Raw genomic sequence first — 25,933 nt, forward strand, 5'->3', positions numbered from 1 at the left:
TACGAAACCGTCTCCATTAAATTTTACAAGTTCTTGCACATTCGATTCATTAGAAAATATAATATGATATTTCACTGCAGTCTACGTCGATAGTCTAGTGTCATGACACTCTGTTCTCAATCTTCCCCTCAAAATATACTGAAGGAACTTAACGCCGCACTTTTTCTTACTAAAGACGAAACTAATGCATTTCACCCACTGCTCTCGGAAAGCTTTAAATGAAATTATTTATTAACTTTTATTTTCCTTTAGAAACCAGTTTAGAAACTGTCCCCTACGGGTAAACCCATCGGATTAAAACTATGATGACTAATTTACCTGTATTTTTAATTTGATCCTTTGTCTCGTTTTCGCTTGACCAGTTTTGTATAGCCATCTCTGTCCATTTGTTTATGCATTCTTAAGTATTTAATAAATTTTTTGCTCTTCCATCCAGTTTATAGTTTGACTTTGACGATTCCACTCTTAAAGTTGTTTTAAATATAACGTGGTTGCAAAAGGTGTTTATTTTAGTTGGATTGGCATGAAAAATACTAAGGTAAATATTTATATGCTTAGTATGTCTAATGTTGATAAAATTATAAAAGAAATATACATTAATTATTAAGAATTAAATAAAAACCTTTTTAAGTGTTTTTGTTCTTCTACCGACATACTCATTTATTACGAAAATATAAAAAAAATCCGTCTTGTATTGTTTATGAAATAATAAATAATAATAATTATTTTAAATAATAAAAATTCACAAAAAATCTTAGTAGTAATTTATTTAGAATGCCGGTAGATGGAAAAGAAATTGACAAGACTAACAATAATATAACATTAGATCCCAATATAGAACAAAATCCAATATCGGTTCTTAGCTTAGATATTTTTTACAGGGCAAGAAGTAATAAACATAGCTTAAAAATAAATAACAGAAGTTATAGGCTGTTAAAGTTTATGTTGTGGCTTTTGGTAACCGACAAAAGTATTAAAAACCTTAACTTTCTTGCAAAATACTTTAAAATTTTCCGTTCTTAATAAACAATAATAATAGAAAAAATTGTAAATGATCTAAGCGCAGCGTTGAGTTACGCCATTTAACACATAATGTCTCGAGTTTCCCATATATGTTTGTAGCTGCTAACTGTACTATTTGTATGTTGAATTATCTGAAAACCTGACTTGGCTAATTGTGATAGTCAAATATAAAAAAATATATTTATTTATAAATTTATATAAACCATATTTTTATTAGTAACTTTAAAAAGATTTAAAAATAGCACAATTTTTACTCTGTATTTTTGTTTTACATTTCAATATAATTATAAATATCATTTATTAATATTGATATGTTCATGATGTGTGATGATGATGATGTTATGTATATGGTGTGTTCGAAGCTTTAGAGTAAAGTGTTTAGGTTTTGCAATTGTTTTTTTTTACACATCGATTTTTTCTCAAGAACTCTATCACGACCTAAAGTAACCTTTCTATTGTTTACCTTTTATCTCACGCTTCCCTGAACAGGGTATAGTGTCGAGACACTCCAATCTCATTAAAACACTTCCGTTACGTTCCGTTCACAACTAATGAAAATAAAATGGTTTTTAATTAAGGTTTTGCCTAAAATATCACGTTCACCAAATGCGTCAAAATAGCGTCGTATTGTATTAATACTCCCACTTAATACTAAAATGTAATCTGCTAAAATCATGCAAATGATTTGTATTGCTCATACGTCAGTTTAATGTGCTTGTACGTCATAGAGGCAAGTTTGCATATGATTTACCTGTCCATAATATTATATACTAGTGGACCCGAACGCGGCTACGCCCGCTTGAACTATATGAATATTTATTAAATTATTTTCAGTTTTCAATAGAGAAATGCGTTAAGCAAGCTCATTTTGGGTGACGTTTTCTAACAACAAACTTTGCAAATCGTTGCTTAGCAACGGTTGTTATTAACATGGCGGAATAAATTGCATGTCAAATTAATAAGTATTTTAATATATTGGTATATATCGAAAATATTACAAATATGAGAAAAAAAGAGTATCCTATGTTCATCCCGAGACCCTCCAGTATCTCTATATGAGTATTTTATCACAATTAAATTAGCGGTTTGTCCCTGATTGCGTAAAAGACAGACAGACAGACAGACAGAGTTACTTTCGAATTAATAATATAGGTATGAATAGTATTATATTCAAGTTCCACACAAATTTGTTATTTTATAGTCAAAATCTTAAGGATAATAAAAAGAACCGTCAACCGGTTTATTTAAAATCCTTCTCATCACTTAATAAAATTATGCTACACTAGTTTGACTATAAAAAGGAAAATTGTGGGTTCAATTCCCACTCGGTTCTTTTCCAAATTTGATTTGATTTCCCCGGTGTTTCAACGATTTAAAGAGTGCGACGTTGAGTTCTGCCACTCAATACGCAATATTTCGAAATCGGGCAGAAAACAAAGTATATTCACATTAAATTCTTTCTGCCTATCGTGCCATGAGAAAAAAAAAAGAGAAGTAAAATACATTTTACTTACATTAATAACGCATTCTTATATTATTTCAGAATTAATCATGAAACCTTCAAGCCACTTTATAGTGTTCTCCGTTGTAATAGTGATTGGGAACAGTCAAAGATCACCTTACGCTGGTCGGCGACCCATTGGTTATCCTCTAATTCAGAAAACGACATCTGCTGACGGTTTGGGAAACAAGTAATAATTTAACAAGTTAATTCGTAGTGGTTATTAATATTACATACAAATTAGAACTTTATCAAGGAAATGAAGCGATTATTATATTTCATATATTTATTATATTACTTTATATTACTGAATAATAAAATTTAAAATAATGTTAATATCTATTCTATGTAATTACAGATTTGGTGAAAATGAAAACGGGACTACGCAGCGCCTTCCGATAGATGCACTAGGAGATCGAGATCTGGTCAACCGACTCGGTCAATATCCTCAAGACAAACAGCCGTTTTGGCTGCTCAATTGGCAAGCATTGGAGGAGCATAGGAAACGACAACAAACATATAGTATTCGACCCAGTATATTTGCAAGTTCTATTTTCCCAGAAAATACGGCTAATCAAAATAATCAAGATTCTGTGCTAAGTGACAGAAATGGTCAAAATTTGCAACAAACCTCAAGATCGAATGAACAAAATGGTCAAAATTTGCAACAGAATTCAAGACCCAATGAACAAAATGGTCAAAATTTGCAACAGAATTTAAGAACTAATGATAGTAATGGTCAAAACGTTCAGCCAAACTTAAGATCCAATGAACAAAATGGACAAAATGCAACACCGAGTGAGCCAATTGCTCAAAACTCTCCACAAAATCTTGGAACTAATTCACCAAACAATCAAAGAATCCAAGTAAATCCTACTCCACCACAAGCATTGCAAGCAAGCTGGACTATGGCGGCAAACATATAAATTTAATAAAAATATAATAATTATATACAAAAATGTATTATTAAATGCTTATATATGTTATAAATATATATATAGTTTTTAGTATAACTAACATTATGATATAAAATATTTAAAAAAAAGGGAAATATATTTACATTATTAAATTGTTTATTTTATACACAGCTTCCGAATTCGGTAATTATATGCGTAGAATTTCTTGAGTATTTAGACTATCCTTCATTATGAAATTTTTCTTAGAGAATATTATAAGACAGACATTTATTGTAAATTATTATGGGCATTAGAAGACAAAATTAAATTTTATTTCGTTTTTCTTTGATGTAGTGATGTTTCAAAATATGTATTTAAAACTTAATTTAATGGCAAATATAATTTTATAAACTTAAAATCCTGTAAAATCTGAAATGTAGACAAAATTAGAGTAAATAAAACAATATAAATACGATAATAATAATTCAGCCCAACCAAATATATCTATAAGGACAAGTATATCTTTAAACTTTTAAGTTTTCGCTTCATTTATCAAAATTCTTTGAACTGGAGAATATAATTTGATTTGAAATTGTCGTCGCCCTAGGGCACAAACGTGCACCTGTACACGCGAATGTAGTGAGTTTATTTCCAACCAGGGGAAATTAATTATTTAATATTTTTATGGCAAAACATGGCGTTGGGTTACGCATTTTAACACGTAAGGTTCTTATTTTGGTCGTGTGTAGAACAGAGTATAGTAACACTATGTTTTCTCTGCCTCTCCTGCTATATGCGGGATACAGGGTATATCTGAATTATTTATTTTATTTATCAGAAAATATATAACGTCAACAAGTTTCTATTAAATAGAGTATTTTGTATTCTAGTATTTTTCCTATTTCCGCCAATTATTTCACACTAACTTAGTTAACTATAGTTATGTTATAAAACAAAGTATGTATTCTACTAAAAGAATTATCGTAAAAATGCTATTTAATAACAAAGACCTGGAATTTTACTGGTAATTACTATCAATATATTCATACATAGTTTTGTTCCATTATTAACTGAGTAATTGATAGACAACGCCGAGTCTAGAAGAGTAGAGCCGATAAAGTATGATAAAATTTTAAAACCCAATATGCACTGACATGAATTGGGCAAAAGTGCGGAGAGTGAAGTGTGTTAGCACTAAATTCTCTCTACATTCTCTGCTATAATTAAATATATTTCTATAGCTAATTGAAAAAGTAAAATTTTTAAATTACTATGGAACTGGAGGAGCCAGTCCAGGAAACAGAGCAGGTCTCTCTATTATAATTTCAATATTTTGGTCCCATCAAATATTTTCATTTCTTATTCAGATTTACAAATAACTTAAGAGAAAAACATGTTATTTTCTCGTTTTATTTCATTATTTCCTCCACAATAACGATGTAGACTAAGTTTGTTAGGGGAATAGATTATTTTCATATACCTGTTTTGGTAACTCGAAAGTGCGTCGTTAAGTTCCACCACTTAACACGCAAAATCTCGAATTTAAGCGGAGACGGAGAGAGAGAAATGAGAGAAAAATGTATATAAATTGTTATATCTAGCGAAATTCGTTAAATATGTAAGTAATCACTAAGGAATCGGTCTCAATTTCTACATCGTTTAAGCCAGTCAATGAAACAGAAGTTCTATTGAGAGAAGTGAGATAGACTTTAGTATTGGCAATTACTGAAGTGTAATAGTTAGGTGCTATTGGATAACTTAATATTATGGAAAATAGTGTTATTTTTAGGTACTTTTAGGTAGCATAAAATAAAATACCACCGATGTACGCTTAAATATTTCAAGTTTAGTTTAGTTTAGTTAGTTTAAGTACTCAATAGATATTAACAATTTTTTTTTTTATAAAAAAATAATGATTAGGTAATAGTAAAATAAAATTGTTGGTTGGACTCTCACAAGAGAGAGAGAGTTTTATGTAATGGATCTAGGTAGCATGAGCGACTTTAATTTTTGAAAATTAGGCGGAAAGTGGAGAAAAGAGTGTCTAAAAAGTAATTGCCCTCTGCCTAATCTATAATATGCGTGATATAGCGTGAAATTAATAAAAATATATTTCAATCCGTTCACCTAATTAAATCGAAGACATTTTATAATATTTCAACATTGTTTCTTTCATATTTATAATACGAAATACGACATTGTAAATTTTGAAAAAATAACAAATTTATTGTGTAATGCTACAAGACTAGATGGTTAAACCTAGAGCTCTGAAATTTTGCAGGACCATTGTGGACGACGCGGTGATCCCAGCGAAGTAATTCGGTGATAGTTGTAATTGTAGTTTTTGAATAAATAGTCAAAATGTCTAAATCCCATAAAGTTAAGAATTTTCGTAATATAGCTTCGCTCAGCTCGCTTCGCTCAGCATGTGGCGGACCCTAGTATAAATTAGTACGAATAAATAATCATTTAAGCGTAACGTGTTATAAATAAACATAAGTCATTAAGAGTATTTCAATAAATTTATATGCAAACATTGTTGTCCAGGAGTTTATGTTCGTGTAATTTTTCGCCATACATTTTCCACGAATGCGACATCAGTCAAAGAGTGGAACGTGATAGTTTTAAAATAAGCATAATTTATACTAACATAAAAAAAATAAACAAAAAAATACAGTCGAATTAATAACCTCTTTTTCTTACAGAAGTCGGTTAAAATTGTTTACTATTAGAGAGGCCAGTCGCGGCGCAGAGGAACAAGTCCGACTGTAAATGCGACATATTGTGGGTTCGATTCCCACTCGAGAGAAAGAATTATTATTTGTTAATGTTTTCTTCTTTTCGCTCTGGCATCAAGCCAAGCACACGGCGTTTAGTTCCGCCACTCAACTCGCAATGCCTCGAAAAATCTGGCGGAAAGTGGATGGTACATAAATTAAACAAGAAATATTTCTCAATTTTTCCAAATGTTTTCGAATAAAATGTTTAGTAATATTTAAAAATAAATTATATTATTTATATTAAATGAAATCATTTAATCAAATGAAATGAATCAAACTCATTGAAGAAAGTCCTTTTACTTTTTTACATCAAATATAAATTAATATAAAGCTTCTACGTATCGCTGGACGGAATAGTAAAAGGTAATAAATTTTTGAATTAAATAAAACAGCTTTGCTTTTTACCACAAAGTCGAGTAATCAAAGGGAACGTAGAGTTAAGACACTCCTTTCCCCAGTAATTCGCGAAATTATCTTAATATTGCGAATTTCGATACCTCTGTCTACCGGAGCGGCGAAACGAAAATAATTTAATATAATTATTTCCTAGACTGGGAACGAATTCACAATTCTCATGTTTACAGCTAAGCACTGTGCCACGAGACCTTATTAAAAAATACAGGCTCATAAAAGAAAAAAACACGTTTTCTAATAAATCCGATGCTTTTCTCTGAAATGTCAAGAAAGTCATAAAACTCCTTGCAAGGTGACGTATCTGAGAATATAAGCTATTTAATAACATCGCTAGCTGTCGATCGTAGCTTGTCTGTCTACTTCTTAATGTAGATATGAGATTTCTATATATATACGTAGCGGTACTTACTTATGTCTTTAGTATACTAGTGATAGAACAAGGGTTTTACCTGGAAAAATATTTAAAAAAATTATGTTAATAAATTACAATACAATAAAATGGGGAACGGAGTGTTTTAACACTAGGTTCACTCTGCCAACCCTGCTGTCTGCGGGATACAGCGTGAAGCTGATTTAATTTAATTTTTTAACAATAAAATCGGATTTTTCGAAATGTCTACGAAATGGAAAAAGGAGCTGGATTATATGTATTCCAGGCCACACTAACAAGTAACTGTTTGAAAGACGAAAGCCTCGGTCTGATGGCACAGTATCTACGATATGAAGGTCACGTAAAAAGACATTGACTGCTACATTCGCCTGTCCATCCTCTCGGCCGCAAGAGATTGAATCAATTAGGAGTTGACGGCTAGAAGGATTAAAAAGAAGAGAACCTTTTCAAAAGAAGAAATTACTTTGGAGACCTGGTCTCAGATAACAGAAAGTCAACTAATACGTACACATTTTCCTAACTAATTAATAGCATAGTATATACTAAAATATTATTAGATAACCATTTCTAATTACTTTTTTGATGAAAATTTCGCTTTATGTAAATAGCGGACACTGTCACTATCATTTGTCATCCTCACAGTGTAGTAATTATAGCTGGACGGCGCGCGGCGGTCTTATTACGGTGGCTAGCGTTGCGCCCAATTTAGTTTTGCAACACAATATTATTATCTTTGTTTATTTGTTAAAATAATAATTATTAAAGCTTTAATAATTAATATTCTTCGTATTATTATTTATATTATTTTCATATTGGTATCTCATTTTAGGAGAAGCAGAACTGCTTTCTCCAAAAGGTAAAAGAAACAGCACCAATATTTAGTTACATTTTTTAGCTTTACGCTATATCCTGAACATATCAGAGTAAGGCAGAGGGAACCTGGGAAACTACTGTTAAAAGTGTTTAACTACCGTTCCCACTAAAACGAAATAGAGTAAGAATGGCGAAACTCGCGCTTCACCTCATGATCAGAGCGAACAAATGAAAATATTTCATTCTCCCGAACGGGAATCGAAACCACATACCGTAGCGCTAACAGTCGCAACCTCGTGCTCCTGCGCCCAGAGGTTAACGCCGAGACGGCCTCACGGCAGTGCATTTAGTCTAATACATACATACATTCATTTTATATCTGAATATTTTCAATTGTTTAACTCAAAGTAGAAGGCAAAAATGTATTTTTTATTTATTTTTTGCAAGCATTTTTCTATCTTTTCATTACATAAAACAAAGTCACTTCCCATCGTTTTACGTACGTTCAAGCCTTTCAAAGTACGGAACGGATTTACATGACATTTTTACTAATAGACAGAATATTTCAATAGAACCTACATGCATACATTTTGTGAAGAGAGAATGAAATATAAACATTCAGAACTACCTTAAAATTGAAACTTTTTTTTTGTCAGTCTCTCTACAAAAAGTTAAAACTATCACGACCACCTATTAGTGGTAATATTTAATTCGTGATAGTAATTTTTTTTTACTTGATACATTTGAGATAAAAAGATTATAATTTTTATATTTCTTTTTAGCGCGGCGTTGAGTTCTGTTCTCTACTATAGAATCATGGCTAAGCGCAGTGATGAGTCCGCCACTCAACAAGCAATGCTTACAGAATTTTGCGAAAAATGGAGAACGGAATGTCTTAACACTAGATTCCCTCTGCCTACCCATATAAGCGATAAATTACCACAGATAATTTTGGTGGAGAACAGATTTCACCAAAAAATGATCTTAAATTTTATATTTCGAAGTTACGAATATACTAATGAATAACTCTATTAACATTGTATAACAATAACTTGGGGCTTATTTTTTTGTTGACTTTACATTTTGATGAAAAGACGAAAAAGAGCAAAGTAAATATCCACCAGGACTCAAGTATTTGTTGGTTTCCTTTGAACTTAGTATTAAAGAGAATAATTGGTAAAGTTTACTAATTTTAGTTAATACAAAGAATTTTCGGACCTTATAAAATATAACAAGCTACATTGTTATAACAAGATTTAAAAAAAAAACTAAAATTAGCTTCTCGCTGTATGCTATATGTGGTATGGCAGGATAGGCAAAGGGAACCTGGTGTTAAGACAGGATTGTCTTCTCCATTTTCCGATGAATATTTGACATATTAAGTAGCGAAACTAAACGCCGGATTTTTGCTTTGATGCCAGAGCGAAGAAATGAAAATATTAATGAATAAAGGATACACAACCGTTACAGTCACAACCTCACACCTCTGCCTAAAACTAAAAATAAAATAAAACTGGTGAAAAACTATTAATAATATATTCTATGGGAGAAAAGAGCGTGCAGCTAAAAAACACTTTCTTTTTCTACAGTAAAAAAACTATTTTTATATAAATTTATATGAAAGCTAACGTCTGTTTTAATACCGTCAGATATTAATACTTCAGTTTCTCCAGCACGCTGATCAAAGAGTTCTTCGCCCGACGCTATAGGTACTTTACATTCCATCACATGGCTTGACAACCCTTGTACCTGGGTTCTATAGACTTTATACTGAATGCAGGATGTGGGCGTCAGAAGTGGAAATTACATTCAAGTAAATAAGTTTTCTTTCAACCTTAGCTCTTATACAAGATATATGGTTATAGAAAAATGTCCTCTATTTAAATATATTTATATACAATATTAATAGATTATCCGTTAATCTCGGATATAAATATATATTTTTTAAATATACTCGTTACCAGAGTGATTAGGAAACGAACAGCAGGGTAGGCAAAAGGAACCTAGTGTTAAAACACTCCGTTCCCCACTATCCGCTAAATTCTGGAGACATTGTGTGTTCAGTGGCGGAACTCAACGCCGGGCTTTTGCCTTGATACGAGAGCGAAGAAAAGAAAATATACACGTAAATAAATATTTCACTTCCTCGAGTGGGAATCGAATTCACGACCTTTTTACCGTCGCCAACTTATGCCCCTGCGCCACGACTGACCTCATAGTTAATGTTAAACTGTGATTATATTAAACTACAGTTTAATAAACTGTAAGTAAACTAAGTAGTTAACGCTCGTAAATTAACAAGTTAAAATTTCACCTTCTCTATATTGTTACATATACGAAAATGAGTATAAATGATTAATGAACGTGACTTTTGCTAACGAGGTCTACGCCTGAAACTGGAGGTGCCTACTAAATTTGTCTCGTTTAACTCCGTGAATTGGCAAAGTTTTTGACATGGACGTCAAAATAAAACCACTTTTGTTAAAGGTTAATATAGTTAAGTTAAGTTATTATTAAATTTATCTACTAATCCTTATGAATATTAAAACATAGAGTAGATTATAGAATTATTTTCATTAAAACATAATAACAATTAATCGCCGTCATAGTGCAAAATGACAGAGTTTGATTATAAATGCGGTTTATTTGGCGTTCGATTCCCATTTTAGAAGATACAGCGAGACGTTATGTTACTCTCCTATATTAGACGGAAAGAGAGGAACAGACTTTACACTAGATTATTCCTACCTGCTTTTCAAAAAAATCACAATATCGGTTGAATAGTCTTGGCGTAAGCGCTTCACGCTGTATCCCGCACGCAGCAGGTTAGGCAGAGGCAACATAGTGTTAAGACACTCCGTTCCCCACTTTCCACCGAATTCTGGAGACATTGTGTGTTCAGTGGCGGAACTGAACGCCACGCTTTTGCCTCGACACCAGAGCGAAGAAATGTAAATATAAACGTAAATAAATATAATAATAATAATATAGCTCCCTCAGAGCACTAAGTGAGAAATATGAATCCTCACAAAATCAAATTAAAGAACATATTTTAGCTGCAGGTGATTTGGTTGACCTTTGCAATTACAACATGGAAAGATTTGAATCACTAACAAATAAACATAGTTGTGGTGGTTCAGTTGTAGGTTCCACTGAGTCAATTCCCTCGCAAGAGGCTGTGGGTGACTCGGCCATGCATAATTTACTCAATAAAAATAAGAACAATAAAAATAAGAAAAATAATTTTCATATTGTCAATTCCTCCCGCTCCTCATCAAGAAATATTTTTGTTATATCTGATAAATTAGGTCAAGGCTTTGGGTCCCTACTTAGTCACCATTTCTCAAATTCAGTATTTAATACATGTCCGCCTGGAGCCAGTTACCAGTTTAACATTAAGAAAATTATGTCCATGAATTTAAATGAGCATAGTACTGTTGTACTATTACATGGTCATAGTTTGTCAGTGAGGAAACAAGATATTATATAGAGTATAGAAAACTTGCTTGACTTACATAGTAAAACTAAATGTAAATTTATTATATGCTCTTTTCCATATTCTTCTTCCCTCACAGAAAAACAAAATAAATACATATACAACCTGAACTTGACATTATATAATACGACAGAACGTCATAGCGACGCATTATTTTATTTAGATTTAAATAAATTTATTTTTAATAGCTGTAAGTTGACAGAAGATACAATGTATCTACCTTTATATTTTAAGAAACAAATTGCTACTTTAGTAGCATATAATATACAAAACCCCGTTGTACATGGTATAACGAAGGAAATTAAATGTACTAATAATACTTCTATAAAGTATAATGATGTAAGTTCCAATTTAAACTAGACAATAAGACAACGCCTAGGTCATTTAAATTTAACATTGTACATCAGAATATGCAAGGCCTAGGAGGCAAAGAACTGGAACTAGAATTATTTCTAAAAAAATGTAATATACATATAATGTGTATAACTGAGCACTGGATCTCGAGATGTAACAATACAGTAAATATAGAAAACTATACATTGTCAAGTTCGCTCGTTAGAGAGAAGGCCATCCGCGGCGGTTCGCTTATATTAGTGAGAAATGATATACGTTGTAAATCGCGACCAGATATAGTAGCTCTCTCCGACGAACGCTCCATTGAATTGTCCTGCGTTGAATTCAATAGACATATTATAGTATGCGTGTATCGATCCCCCTCAGGTAGTTTTGAAGTATTTGAAGAAAAAATGGAGGATGTTTTGAATAATTTGAGTTCGAATAGTAAATCTTTAATAGTTTGCGGAGACTTTAATATAGATATACTACAGGTGACATCATTAAGCCTTCGTCTTTTAAACTTATTTAAATCTTTTAATTTGTTTAATATTTTCTCTGAACCAACTCGTATAACGAATACGTCCGCTACTTGTATAGATAATGTTTTTTGTCATTGTGAGACTGTAGAAAAACAAATTATTACTAATCTTAGCTCGGATCATTGTGGTCAAATGTTTTCGGTAATAGATAAAACAGTCGCAGAACGTAAACAAATATCAATTAGACCAATTACTGAAAATAAAATTAATCTTTTTAATAATAAAGTGAGTGAAAAAATTACAAACTTAGAAATAACCGGATTAAATCCGAATCAGCTATATTATAAAGTTTTTAATTTACTCACTACAGAGTTTGATAACATTTTTAAAGTTAAACAGATACATAAAAACTCGAAGTTAACTTTTAGCGACTGGGCAACTGTTGGTATATACCGAAGCAGAAATAAACTATATGAATTATATAATATGAGGCAATGGAAACAAGATACGGCGTTCTTGTTAAAATTAGAAAGAAAGAAATTATTCAAAAATATTTAAAAAGGTATGTGTCCAGGCTAAGTCTATGCATATAAGAGCAAAAATTTTGAACTCTAATAATAAAATTAAAGCTACATGGGATGCTATCACTACTGTAACTGGGAGATTTAGAGCTGTCAGTGAACCTATTAAATTAAAAGTTAATAATATAATCTTAAATTCAGATTTAGAAGTGGCAAATACTTTTCAAAATTTTTTTCTGATATATCTACTGAAGTAACACGTTCACTGCCATCATCTCCTTCGGAATCAGAATTAATACTAAAAACCCATGTAAATAGTTGTAGACAAAATTTTGTGTTTAAGAATGTGTCACCAGATGAAATTGTCAAAACTTTTAAAAGCCTTAATTTAAAGAAAACTGGTGACTTATGGGGCATGTCTGTTAAAGTTTTTAATTCAATTATACCTAATATTGCTCCTTACCTCGCTTTAATTTTTAACAATTGTGTAGAATCCGGTACTTTTCCTGATTTAATGAAATATAGCAAAATAGTGCCGCTTTACAAAAGTGGAGATAGATTTGAGCCTGCAAATTACAGACCGATTTCTGTTTTGCCATCCTTAAGTAAAATATTTGAAAAAATAATGTTCAACCAGCTCACAATTTTCTTAAATATTAACAATTGTTTCAATAGTGAGCAATATGGTTTCACCAAAGGCAAGTCCACTACGGATGCGGGTGCCGCACTCCTAAAGCACATTTATGACGCATGGGAGAGGTCACAAAATGCAATTGGAGTGTTTTGTGACTTATCTAAAGCCTTTGATTGCGTAGACCATGTAACTCTGTTGTTAAAACTAAAACATTATGGTATACAGGATACTGCCCTTGACCTTATTGCCTCATATCTAAACCAAAGAATCCAGACGGTTAGTATAAATAATGTAAAATCATCTGGATCTCCTCTAAAGATGGGCGTTCCACAAGGATCTATACTGGTCCTCTTTTATTTCTTATTTATATTAACGATCTGCCTTTTTATGTGAAGAACCTATGTGATATTGTATTTTTCGCGGATGATACCTCTTTAATATTTAAGGTTGACCGAAATAAAATAAACTATGACGAAGTGAATAGTGCATTATCGCATATTCTTCGTTGGTTTGATGTTAATAATCTAATGTTAAATGCTAAAAAAACGAAATGCATCGAGTTTGCTTTACCAAATGTAAATAAATTAATTTTTAACAAAAACAAAAACCGACTTCTAACAACGAACTAAAAAGTGAAAAATAATTATATAAAGATTTTATAATTTTGAAGTCGGTGCCAAGTAAAACAAACAGGCTTAGTAATTAGATATTGTAGTAAAGGTGTTGTAGCATTAGTTTGACACCGACGAGTGGTGAACTTGAACGAGTGGTGATGGTGGTGGTAGTGGTTGTCAACGAGTGGTTGTGATTGTTCTATGTAAAACTTCATTTAATTAGCTATTATTTTTGTGCAATGTTACATTTTGGTATATTGACAAGAACAAACATAAAAAGTATTCGGGTGAATTCGGAATCTCCCTTTTTTGAAGTTGGTTGAAAATGAGAACATCCTCTTTTTTGAGATTGGTTGAAAAGAAATGCAACGATCAGGAATCTCACTTCTGACATCAATTTAAAAAGTTTTTGCTTGTAACTATTACAGTATAATTAATTTTTGACCAAAAAAAACAAACTTTCTCAATTTTCTCCGGATTCCATAATCGAAACCTAACCAAACTTTCACCAAATTATCCTTGAAGTGTATCCTTTCAAATAAAAAAAGAATCATCAAAATCGGTTGGCGCGACATTGAGTTATTCGGCTATTAGTCGCGCACATGCATAATGCAAATTTAAGACTTACGTGATTTTCTCATGGATACCATTGTCAGACATGGACCAAAAAAAAATGGGACCATTCGGGAAGCTATACCTTTCAAATAAAAAAAAAATTATCAAAATCGGTCCACCCAGTTAAAAGTTATGAGGTAACAAACATAAAAAAAAAAAAAAAAAAAAAAAATACAGTCGAATTGATAACCTCCTTTTCTTACAGAAGTCGGTTAAAAAACATAATTTTAATCTAATAATTAAAGGAGAACCTCTTAATGTGTCGGAATCAGCTATTTTCTTAGGTGTTACTATAGATTCCAAACTCCAGTGGAACGCTCATCTGGAAGCACTTGCAGATAAACTCAGCTCTGCCGCGTTCGCAATTAAAAAAGTAAGACAAATGACGGACGTTGACACTGCCCGACTAGTCTACCATAGCTATTTCCATAGTATTTTATCTTATGGAATGCTGCTATGGGGCAGTGCTTCAGATATAAATTCAATATTTATCCTCCAAAAAAGAGCCGTAAGATATATTTATAAACTAAGAGCGCGAGATTCTCTGCGAGATGTTTTCAAAGATGCAGGTATTATTACAGTTGCTTCCCAATTTATATACTATAACATTCTCTTTGTCCGACAAAATATACATTGTCATAGTAAACATAGTGACAATCAAACGAGAAATAAAGATAAGCTTGTTACACCAAGTTTTCGCCTCCAGAAAGTTAATAAATCCTTTATGGGTCTGAGTATACGTGTATATAATAAAATTCCGCAGTGTATTCTTAGTTTGCCACTACAAAAATTTAAAATATCTGTAAAAAAAATTCTAACAAGTAAAGCGTATTACACTGTTCAAGAATATCTAGAGGATAAGCATGTATGGAATTAATGTCTATTGAATGTAATGCAGGATAGCTGCCAGCTAATGTAATAGTAAAATATACCATTGACTTTAAAAAGAGCAACTGTTGAGTTTCTTGCCGGCTCTTCTCAGCAGAACTGCCTTCCGAACCGGTGGTAGCTTTTTGTTCATATGTTCATTCGACGATTCAAAAGTGCTTATAATAATTGCCTATTTGAATAAAGAATATTTTGATTTTGATTCTGATATTTCACTTCCTTGAGTGGGGATCGAACCCACAACCGTCGTTAAATTTTAAGATTTTCTTCATATTTCACAACACTAAGAATCATTTTACTCGGTTAACCATGCGTTATTATCCTAACAGCGTTTATTAAGACTTTTAGTTAAATCGTTTGGGATAACCGTTTTCAATTTGATTTAGGTATACAATTTGATCCTGACACATGATTTAATTAACTAATTTAAAATATTTCATTTGCATAAATAATGTTTTAATGTTTTAATCTGTTTATATTTTACAGTTTAAATTTTTGTTATAGAGACATTATTGATGAAATTTTCATGGCTATCATTAGCATAATCGGCCTGTCCTCGTCCACTGATAGATACGCGCTTTTGCCTTTGCGTGAGAGCGAAGAAATGAGAAATTAAAAAAAAAATCTCCTACCTCCTTTTTATTACTTCTATAATATCCAAATTCTGAGAAATTTATATTGATCGCTTTGCTGAAGCTTTGCATCTTATGTTAGATTATTAAATATAATGCTAATAATTCTAAAAAACAAAAATCTCTAAAAATAAATAAATTGAAACTTATATTAAGTGAATTAACCTTAAAACCAACACTAACAATATTAATTTCATAAATATTTAAAAGTAATAAAAGTCCAACAAAATTTTGTAAGACTAAACTAACCTCAATTGCAAAAATACATGGGAGGAGATAGAAATTCTTTATTATCGGTAATCTGTCGCTCAAGCTCGAAGACTTGGGCTATAAAAAAATCTATGAAAATTACAAACATTGCTCGTTTCGAGTATTTAAGTATTAAATATCTTATTTATTTATGTCAATAATAGAATTAATTACATAGTATAATAGAGGCCATTATGCCGCAGTGGCACAGTGCTTGGCGCATCTTATTGTTAATGCTATAGTTGGAGGTTCGAATGCTACTTGGGGAAATAATTAATTTTATCTCTAAAATTGGCTTAAAAGTAGAAAACTAAATATCTTAGCACCGGGTTCACCTTTTGTTTAATCTTCTATTTGTAGAAAAAAATTGGGATTAAAAACAAAAATAATATTAAAATGTAACTAGTGTTGCTAGCTTCCTAAATTACTTCTATGCACTTCTACACTATGCACTGTGAAAAAAATATTTTTTAATTAGTTACTGGCAATATCTCGGAGACATATGTATAGATTCTGAATAAATCATTAGATATTGTTTTATATTTTTGCGTTTTTTCATTTAAGAAAAATGTTTTATGTCACAATAAATGGATAAATAATAAAAAAGTATAAAAATTTTTTTAAGTTAAACTGTTTTATATTGCAGATAAATGTACTAAAAGCTAAAAAATAATTTCATAGAAATTATGATTACTAAAATTTAATCGTGGGGCACGTCCAATATCTACAATTGAAAGACATAGCGTGAGACTTCACCCACCTAGTGGTAAGTAGCAAGTGTCCCCACGATTTTATTTTAGTAATCATAATTTCTATGAAATTATTTTTTAGCTTTTAGTACATTTATCTGCAATATAAAACCGTTTAACTTAAAAAATTTTTTATACTTTTTTATTTTTAAGTTTTTAGTTTTTATTTCTCATGCTATTCAATTCGTTGAAATGAGGCTCGATGTCTCATTATTGCAAGGTTAATGGAGAATGTTACGAACGACCCCCCCAGAGGTCCAATAGAGGGACAAGGCTATGTACAACAAGATGTGCCTGAATCTTGAGGGGAAAACGCTAACGACATATCATTTTTATCCACCTAGTGCCATACAGTTCTCGGCGCGCTTTTACCTTTTACCTTGGGTGGTACCCCTAGCGACGTATAATTTTTAGGCACCCTATAGCCACACAGTCCTCGACAGGATACCAGATCTTGACTTAGGTGGGAGATTCATATTGTAATTGTGTATAGTATACTGTATTATACTTACCAAGCCCTTTATTTTGATACCCATATTGATGGGATTGAAAACTACATTATCCGCCATTTTGTAGCAGTGGCCATCTTTGATTTTGATTTTGTATAGTGCACTGAATTCTACTTGACAAGCCCTTTCATTTGATACCCATATTGATGGGATCGAAAAAACTAACTTGTCCGCCATCTTGTAGCGGCGGCCATCTTGGATTTTGATTTTGTATAGTCCACTGAATTCTGCTTGACAAGCCCTTTCATTTGATACCCGTATTGATAGGATTGAAAAAAACTAACTTGTCCGCCATCTTATAGTGGCGGCCATCTTGGATTTTGATTTTGTATAGTCCACTGAATTCTACTTGACAAGCCCTTTCATTTGATATCCATATTGATGGGATTGAAAAAAACTAAGTTGTCCGCCATCTTGTAGCGGCGGCCATATTGGATTCACAATAATATTGAATATGGATAATTGTATTGTCACCAGAATCAAAGGCGTATACCAAATTTCAGATCAATCGGTTAACGGGAAGAGGGTTAAATTTCAATTACTAAATTTGACCCAAACAAACAAACGGGGTGAGCTAAATAAAACCGTTTAATAAAAAAAACGATTGATTATTATTTCTATGTACCTTTTTTGACATAAAAACAGAAAAATCCCATTTTTTCTCCAAGATAAAATCCAGCAACGCTGGCCGTAACCCATTTGGGACATATGTATCTGACTCAACACAATCGAATTTGATGATGATTTCTCGATATATGGCGTTTCGAGCGTGCCAGTTGAGCACAATTCATTTCGCCAATGTCACGTTGTATGGAAAACACACGAAGGAAATTGACCGGTAATAAGAAAGATAAATATACACAATTATAGAATGCATGTAAAAAAAAGAGATCCTGTGTTAGTACAGCCTTCACCTAAAACAAAACAAACACAAATTTACAATATATACACAACACATTAGATTAGTAATAAATAATATTTTACATGGGGGTTAGTTTAAAGTTTTATTTTGTTAAGTTTAATATATTTACATAAAAATTTACATAAAGGACTAAACACAAACATTAACAAACACTGAACATTTAAAGGACGAGGGACTTTATGAGGGAGGACATCATATAAGGGACGAGTTAAGTTAGGACAAGAGAAAAGGATGTGGGAAGGGGAGCCATCGTCCAGGCCACATTCACACAGAGAGTGGTCCCTGACCCTGATCTTAGCTAGATGTACAGGAGTAGAAGCATGCCCAAGACGTAAGCGACAGATTGTTGTAATAATCCTCCGTTCAATAAACCTTTGAGAATAAAACCAAGGTCGCCTAGGAATATCAGGTTGAATAAAGGCGTAATACTTACCTTTATGGGATTTTGACTCATTCCAGAAATTATTCCAGGACTTATGCAGATGAATATCCGCAAGGGACATCAGATCCTGGGCGGAATTGGAGAAATGGTCTAATGTGCCACACTGAATAGCTGATTTAGCGCAGGAGTCTGCAGATTCATTCCCACTGATTCCAGAATGTCCTGGAATCCACACCAAAGTAACATCCAAACCCTTTAGATGACAAGAGTACAATTCTTTACGAATCCTTAAAACAATTGAAGATCTCAATCTACTATAAAATGGGCTTCCCTTTAAGGCCATTAAGCAGCTTAGTGAGTCAGTGAAAATAACCGTCTGTTTAAAATTGTGGGAATGTGCAAACAGGACTGCTTCTAACAAAGCAACAGCCTCGCCTGTGAACACAGATGATTCGGGTGGGCATTTAAATTGTAGAAGAATTTTGAATTTTGGTATCCAACAGGCTGCACCAACACAGCTCTCCTTCGAGAGCTTCGATGCATCAGTGAAGATGAGGAGGTGATTCAATCGAATTTGAATCCATCAAATAAGATTAAATGACGTGAAATATTTTGGAAAAAATATCGCCATATATTATAATCTTTGGTCTTGTAACCTTTGTTGAATAACGAGAAGTGCCAGTTCAAATTCAAATTTAAATAAACGGAATTTAGTCTTTATTTAACTTTTTAATTCAAAAAGTTAAACAGAAAAACGATATAAAGCTGATTTTTTTCTTAAAATATATTCCTTTTAAGATTTATCGGGCGTAAAACCTTGTCAAAATATCTTATATGACCGAAAACTCAATTTCCATATTAATTGGGGGGTTGGTATACAAAATTTATGTGGAAGATTTATGGATGTTGAAGATAGCTATGGTGGCTTAATAGCGTATCCCTAAATGTCTTACTACACTTACCGCCTTTTTTGTAACATTTTTTTTTATATCAGTAGAAAAATGTATAATTGTACGCATTTTTTGAAATATCTGATAGAGTACTTTTCTTTGACAGAATAATAGTGTTTAAATAGCAAATTGCCTTTGACCATTAGTTAGTTCTCGCAATTTTCTAACTAGAGTACGTAAAGTTGGTCCACACAATCCAAATCAAAAACATATATCCAAAAAGCTAAAAATAATGTTTTTAAAAGATTTATTTTAAAACCTGCCTACCCTAAACAAACCACTAAATTTTCTACCTAGTGTTAAGACACTACGTTGCTCACATTCCTGCGAACTTTCGAGACGTTACCACGTTACCACGTTACCACGTTACTCAATAGAGTAGAAAATTCAACGACGGACTTCGCTTTTATACGAGGAATTTTTAAAATATCACAATTTAACTTTTATGTTCTGAATCACTCTTAGTTTTATAAATTATTGAAAAAGCATATTAATGCATCAACGTCGTTTATTAACGAAGCTTTTATACAAAAAGCCTCAAACGATTAATTTTTTATATGTACCGATGGGGCTTAAAAATTTTGAGGAAAATTGGGGAATTTTCTTCATATTTCAATCGCATATGTCAAAATTTATGTTAAGTTATTTTATAATATACATTTGTATATTTAAAATATTGTACGTACTGGTATATAAAGATTTTTATTAAGTTTTACATATATAGTTTTCGTTATTGTATGAAAAAAAAAAACTGTACTTTATACAAGGCTAGTTTTTCTTTGTAATTGTGACCTAAAAATATTTGAACATTTACTTATTAGCTAACACTGTAGAAGGAGGGGGGGGGGGGGGGGGTTTGTGGAAGGGAGGGAGGTATACGCTAATGTTTACAGTTTGAAACTTGATGTAAGTAAACAGCAATTATTTTGCAACTCCAAAATTTTCCAGCTAAATTGTTGTCAGTCTTCGTCTATGTTGATATAACCAAGTCTTACACATGTGAGAGAATATCAAAGGGAGATTGTGTAAACGAAGTTACTTTCGTTTCACGCCAGTTGACTTAATTTTTGTTTAAATTTTAACAAGACAATGTCTATGGAGTTTTAATATTCTCTAGCAATATACTGCGGCTTTGTCCGATATTTGTTATTTCAAAATTCATAAGGCCGTCTTGGCGCAGTGATTCAAGCATGTCATAATAAACGCAACGGTTGCGGTTTCGATTCACACTCGAGGGAATGATTTATGATTATTTAATTTCTTCGCTTTATCTTTAGTCCCACCGCCCAACACACAATGCTTCGAAAATTCGTTGAAAATTTGGGAACTGAGTGTGAAACTAAAAAAGAAGAATAATCTAATACCCTAATAATCCCCCATGAACGTCAAATTTCCAGTTTCCTTCTTTATGTATGCAAACGTCGTAATAGCCTTTTGCATGTCAAAACGTTCAATTCATCCGATCGTTAGAGCTCAGCTATCGTTAGATTAGACATTAATTTCTGTATTCTTAATTTTATTTCGCCTACACGCTGTATCGCGTAACTAATAGGACAGGAAAAGGGAACCTACGGTTAAAACACTCTGCTCTCTGCTTTCTGATGAATATTTGAGGCATTGAATTTTAAAACCCAACAAAAACATTAATATATTCATTCTCCGTTTACAGCCCCAGTTTAGTTCAGAATTCAGGGGAAAGTGAAAAATAAAAGTGTCTTTATGGGAACGGAGTGCCTGTACACTGGGTTAAAGAAAAAAATAGATAAGCACAGTTCAAATCCCACTATTTTTCTAAACAAGTATTCCTTTTTCCTAAGTATGGAATAACATTTTAAAAATTTTAAAAATAACACTAAGAATCTTCAACCTACTATTCTAAAGCGTAAAATTATCTCAATATTAACTAAGTTGATACATCTCACAAAGTAAATTATATTCAAAGTTCACTCAAATGGAAACTTGCAAATGTCACCGGCGTTTAATTGAAAGGTTGTTTACGAACAAAATACAATACAATAAGATAATTTAGCAAAAACACTTTTGCGAAATGACAAAGAGCATCTTCACTATTTATTTTGAACAGGCGTCCCGTTTAATTATCATGATTATCATTCAGTTGGTTATTTAAAGAGTTAGAGCGGTACTAATATAAACAAAAGTGTATCCACTTTTAATTTTCTCAAAGAATCCAATTTAAAATTAATGTAACACTTTAATTTTATTGAATTTAATGTAATACTGATTAAATATCCACAAATATGAAAGAAAAATCATCATCATCATCATCATCATCAACATCCATCTTTTGTCCACTGCTGGACATAGGCCTTCCCCAATTCTCGCCAGCACACTCGATCCTCAGCTCTTCGGACCCATCCGCTTCCCGCCAACCTCTTTATGTCGTAGGCCCAAATACAAATACTTTTTAGAAAACATATTAAAATTAATAAAATCCTGTTGTTGAAATGTAGATAGATATAGTTGAAATCAAAAGGTACTTATCCTCGTATTAAAATTCCAACGTCGATCTGAGAAATAATTTGAGAAACTGAATAAATTTGGGACTAAAATGCACTTATAGCTTACCGTCTTTAATAAACATGAAAGTGAATAATCCATTAATTATAATAGGAAGGTACTAAGGGGAACCTATTATTCGTGTGTCCATTACACTTGGGTACGATAGGTAAATGGTCTCATATTCGGTGAGAGGATTTTTTTTTACTGTTACTATTTTTAGTTTCACATAGTATAGCAGAGGCTAAACTGGTAAACGGAAAAAGTGTTAACACACTCCGTTGACCACACCACCACCGAGTTTTTAAAAATTGAATATTACAAGTGACGGAACTCTACGACTCTCCGCCTTGCTTGTTAATCAGAGTGAGAAAACGAAAATGTTTCATTCCGTTTGTAGCCAGTCGTTGGCTTATAACGACTTTAATTTACCCAAAGACTTAAATAAAACACAAAAACTTTAATGAAATAAAAAGAATACCCTCGTTTAAAAGGTTCCCAATATATTACAGCTATCACGCAATCACGCACACCTTAAAATAATATTAATATAGAAGCTAAAAATATAAAATAAACTTTTTAAGTTCGTGTCTTTTAATTTTCCAGTCTTAATATTTTCACAATAATTCCATGTTGAACCATACTTGATAACGGCGGGTCACGTGTCAAATATGACGTCAGCGATTAGCTTTAATAAGTTATTTAATAGTAGCTCCAAGAATTACTAAGTATTAAACAATTTTCATTTAAATTTATTTAATAATTTACTTCAAGACTTAAAATCGCATTATACTATGCTTGTAGAGAATATTATATATTTTTTAAAATTTAAGTTATAAAAAGACATCTCGCCTCGACATTAATATTAGTCCCATCTATTATCTTGATTTTTATAAAAAAACGGTTAAGTGCGAGTCGGACACGAGCACCGACGTTTCCGTAACAATTTCAGGATTATAGGTCAAAGGGAAGTACAACTTATAAAATTCATGGGAAGATAGACTTGAAGATAAATTTAAATGTCAGTTTCGTTTTGCTCTTTTGTCGTTTCTGTCATTTTTTATTGTCTTTCAGATACTTTCACGCTGTATCCCGCCCACAGCAGAGTAGGCTGAGGGAACCTAGTGTTAAAACACTCCGTTGCCTACTTTCCACCGAATTCTGGAGGCCTGGCGTGTTGAATGTCTTTCAGGTGGCGTTTACTACTAAACCATAAACAAGGCCCGGATTCCATTGTGAAAAAGAAATGAGTGCTTAATACTAAAGGAGAAATGGACTTCTTTGAAATAAAATAGATTTCCATGCTCCCCAAAGAGTTCTGTATCTTGTAATTAGTTTGTTCCGTTCCCTAGAACTAAGCGAGTTAATTTTAACCGTTTTTCCTCACTCGGTCTTTTCCGCCCGACTATTTATTGGTGGAAATACAAGTATGGAGTATACTCTTGCGAGTTCAACGTAGTCCATAATGGGCCAGCTCTATCTAAAGGTACCTACCTACATAGATTAAAATAATATTCCTTTGTATATTTTCACAAAAAATTGATAAAAAATAGAATCATTAATATCCGGTATAATATCGGGTATGATCCATACAAAATTGTTTACCGTTAAAACATTCTGAAGGTACCTTAGATGTGAGATAAGAGCTATTGGACCTCATGAATAGAAGCATACCCTTGAACTGGCTTTTTATGAATGTCGTGACCACCTCAAACTCAAGGGTACATTTTAAATATTGAGTTTTCAACAGCCTTAGGTAAGTTGTTCTACTGATAAGTTAATTTGAGTAAAAACGAACAATTAAAACAACAAATATGTTACTGTAAGCGCAACTGGTTATGGGTTCTATTCCCACTCGAGAAAATTAAATTTTTAATATTTGCATTTCTTCGCTCAAGTGTCCAGACAAAATGCGGCGTTGAATTTCGTGAAATAACATTGACCGTAGATACAGTGGGACCGTGGATAAGGTTTTTAAGGTTTTATATAGTTTCTGAGATTAGCGCGTTCAACCAAATGAACACTTCAGCTTTAATATAAAAATATAGATATAAATTTCCTTACATAGAATAAAGTACGAATAAAAGGCAATCTAAAAGGCATATATATAAATTTTCTCAAAAAAAATCATCTAAAACACACTACTTATGGTGCCTATGGTATGTTATCATAATAATTTACCCTTGAACAATCCTGGTATTAAAAGAGCGAGCGTCAAGGTCGTTTTCTAGAAAGCAATTTGTTTAACTGCCTTCGTAATCGGCCGTAATATTAGGGTTGGATAAGACCTCGCCTTGATTGAAGGTAGAATTTTTTCGCAAAAGCTACTAACATTTCAAATTTTTTTTCATATTGGTACAATGTTTTCTTATAAATATTTATTTAGTTGATATAAATGATAGGGAAACGCATTTTGTGATTGTCTGTCTGTCTACACGCATTGGTTGCGGGTACAAATTATAAAAACAGTTTAATAATAAATTATAAGCAAAAAATCATTTTTAGAAAAAGCTTTTATTTAAAAGCCCTAAAAAGGAGAAAATAAAATTTGTCTTTTAAATTTTAACTATCAACTCATAACCTCATTGTACACAATTTATATGATCATAAAAGCTTGTCGCGCGATTTGCTTGTGTAACTAAACTAGTGCTAATTTAATTATGTAAAATCTGCTAAGTTTCAATTTTTAAAGTTTGAATTTAATTAAATATTAATTAACGCGTTAATATAATATCTTTGATTTCTTTTTATTATGCTTATTCTTATTTGAAATTTATTAACTAAGAATTTTAAGAAAAGAATAAGAAAGAGGCAATGACCGTTGAGTGACGGAGCTTAACTCTATATCAGAGGGAGAAAATTAAAATATTAAATATTTCATTACCTCCAACGGGAATCGAACACAATACATATCGCGTTAAATATCACACGCTCACAACCCTACGCCCCAATTGGCCTCTATGTAATAATAATGTTTAATTTTTCTATAACATATTGAACTTATACCTACCTATTTCAAATTACATAGAGAATTAATATTAGCTAAGTAATAATAAAAAGGCATATTACCATAAGGAAAAAGCGCATAGCCAACATTCTTAATAAACCGTCATGCAATCCGATTACTGACCATAAATTATGTTTTTCTTACACTGTATAAAAATATACAAAATATATATATTTTTAATTTGGTCAATTGTGTTTGAGGCCAGTGGTGGCCCAGGGGCACAAAGCGTGACTGTAAAATCTACTGGTTATGGGTTCCATCCCCATTCGAGGAAAGGAAATATTTATCTGTTTAAATTTATATTTTCATTTCTTCACTCTGGTGTCAAGGTAAAACGCGACGTAAGAATCTGGTGAAAAGTGGGGAACGGAGTTTCTTAACACGGGGTTCCTCCTGCCTATCCTGCTGTGTGCGGGATACAGCGTGAAACTAATTTATAGTAATTTTTATATAACACAATTAAATGCATTATGGCGCATTGGGACAGCGATTGTAAACACGATAGTAATGGGTTCGATATCAATTAGGAGGAATAAACTTATTTTATTTCTGTGTAATATGCTTTAGTGGGGTTGAGGTTCGCCACTCAGCACACATAATGTCTGAAATTCGTGC

The 25,933-nt window shown here is 32.1% G+C and overlaps 2 protein-coding genes across 2 annotated transcripts; one reads left to right on the forward strand and one right to left on the reverse strand.

Annotated features, from left to right (window-relative positions):
* The first annotated feature begins 388 nt into the window (after nt 1–388).
* On the forward strand, nt 389–3,593 carry LOC146538915 (uncharacterized). The gene is made up of 3 exons (XM_085185901.1): nt 389–538; nt 2,567–2,714; nt 2,883–3,593. Exons 2-3 carry the CDS (start codon nt 2,575–2,577, stop codon nt 3,448–3,450), a joined length of 708 nt encoding a protein of 235 aa, XP_085042027.1. The 5' UTR covers nt 389–538; nt 2,567–2,574; the 3' UTR covers nt 3,451–3,593.
* Nucleotides 3,594–18,277: 14,684 nt separating this feature from the next.
* On the reverse strand, nt 18,278–19,403 carry LOC146538916 (uncharacterized). The gene is made up of 2 exons (XM_085185948.1): nt 18,896–19,403; nt 18,278–18,454 (listed from the first exon to the last, which is right to left on the reverse strand). Exons 1-2 carry the CDS (start codon nt 19,185–19,187, stop codon nt 18,405–18,407), a joined length of 342 nt encoding a protein of 113 aa, XP_085042074.1. The 5' UTR covers nt 19,188–19,403; the 3' UTR covers nt 18,278–18,404.
* Between the last annotated feature and the right edge of the window lie 6,530 nt (nt 19,404–25,933).

The sequence above is a fragment of the Heliconius melpomene genome, chromosome 5, assembly GCF_056956725.1.
Source record: "Heliconius melpomene rosina isolate 202511_hmr_F chromosome 5, ASM5695672v1, whole genome shotgun sequence".
In the NCBI taxonomy this organism is placed as follows: domain Eukaryota; kingdom Metazoa; phylum Arthropoda; class Insecta; order Lepidoptera; family Nymphalidae; genus Heliconius; species Heliconius melpomene.

Bases quoted from the DNA above. Each gene is read 5' to 3' on its own strand.
- LOC146538916 (XM_085185948.1), bottom strand. From the start codon at position 19,187: ATGGCCTTAAAGGGAAGCCCATTTTATAGTAGATTGAGATCTTCAATT. The intron at 18,455-18,895 runs GTAAGTATTACG...GTTTTGTTTTAG, and splicing joins TGAGTCAAAATCCCATAAAG to GTGAAGGCTGTACTAACACA.
- LOC146538915 (XM_085185901.1), top strand. From the start codon at position 2,575: ATGAAACCTTCAAGCCACTTTATAGTGTTCTCCGTTGTAATAGTGATT. The intron at 2,715-2,882 runs GTAATAATTTAA...ATGTAATTACAG, and splicing joins GCTGACGGTTTGGGAAACAA to ATTTGGTGAAAATGAAAACG.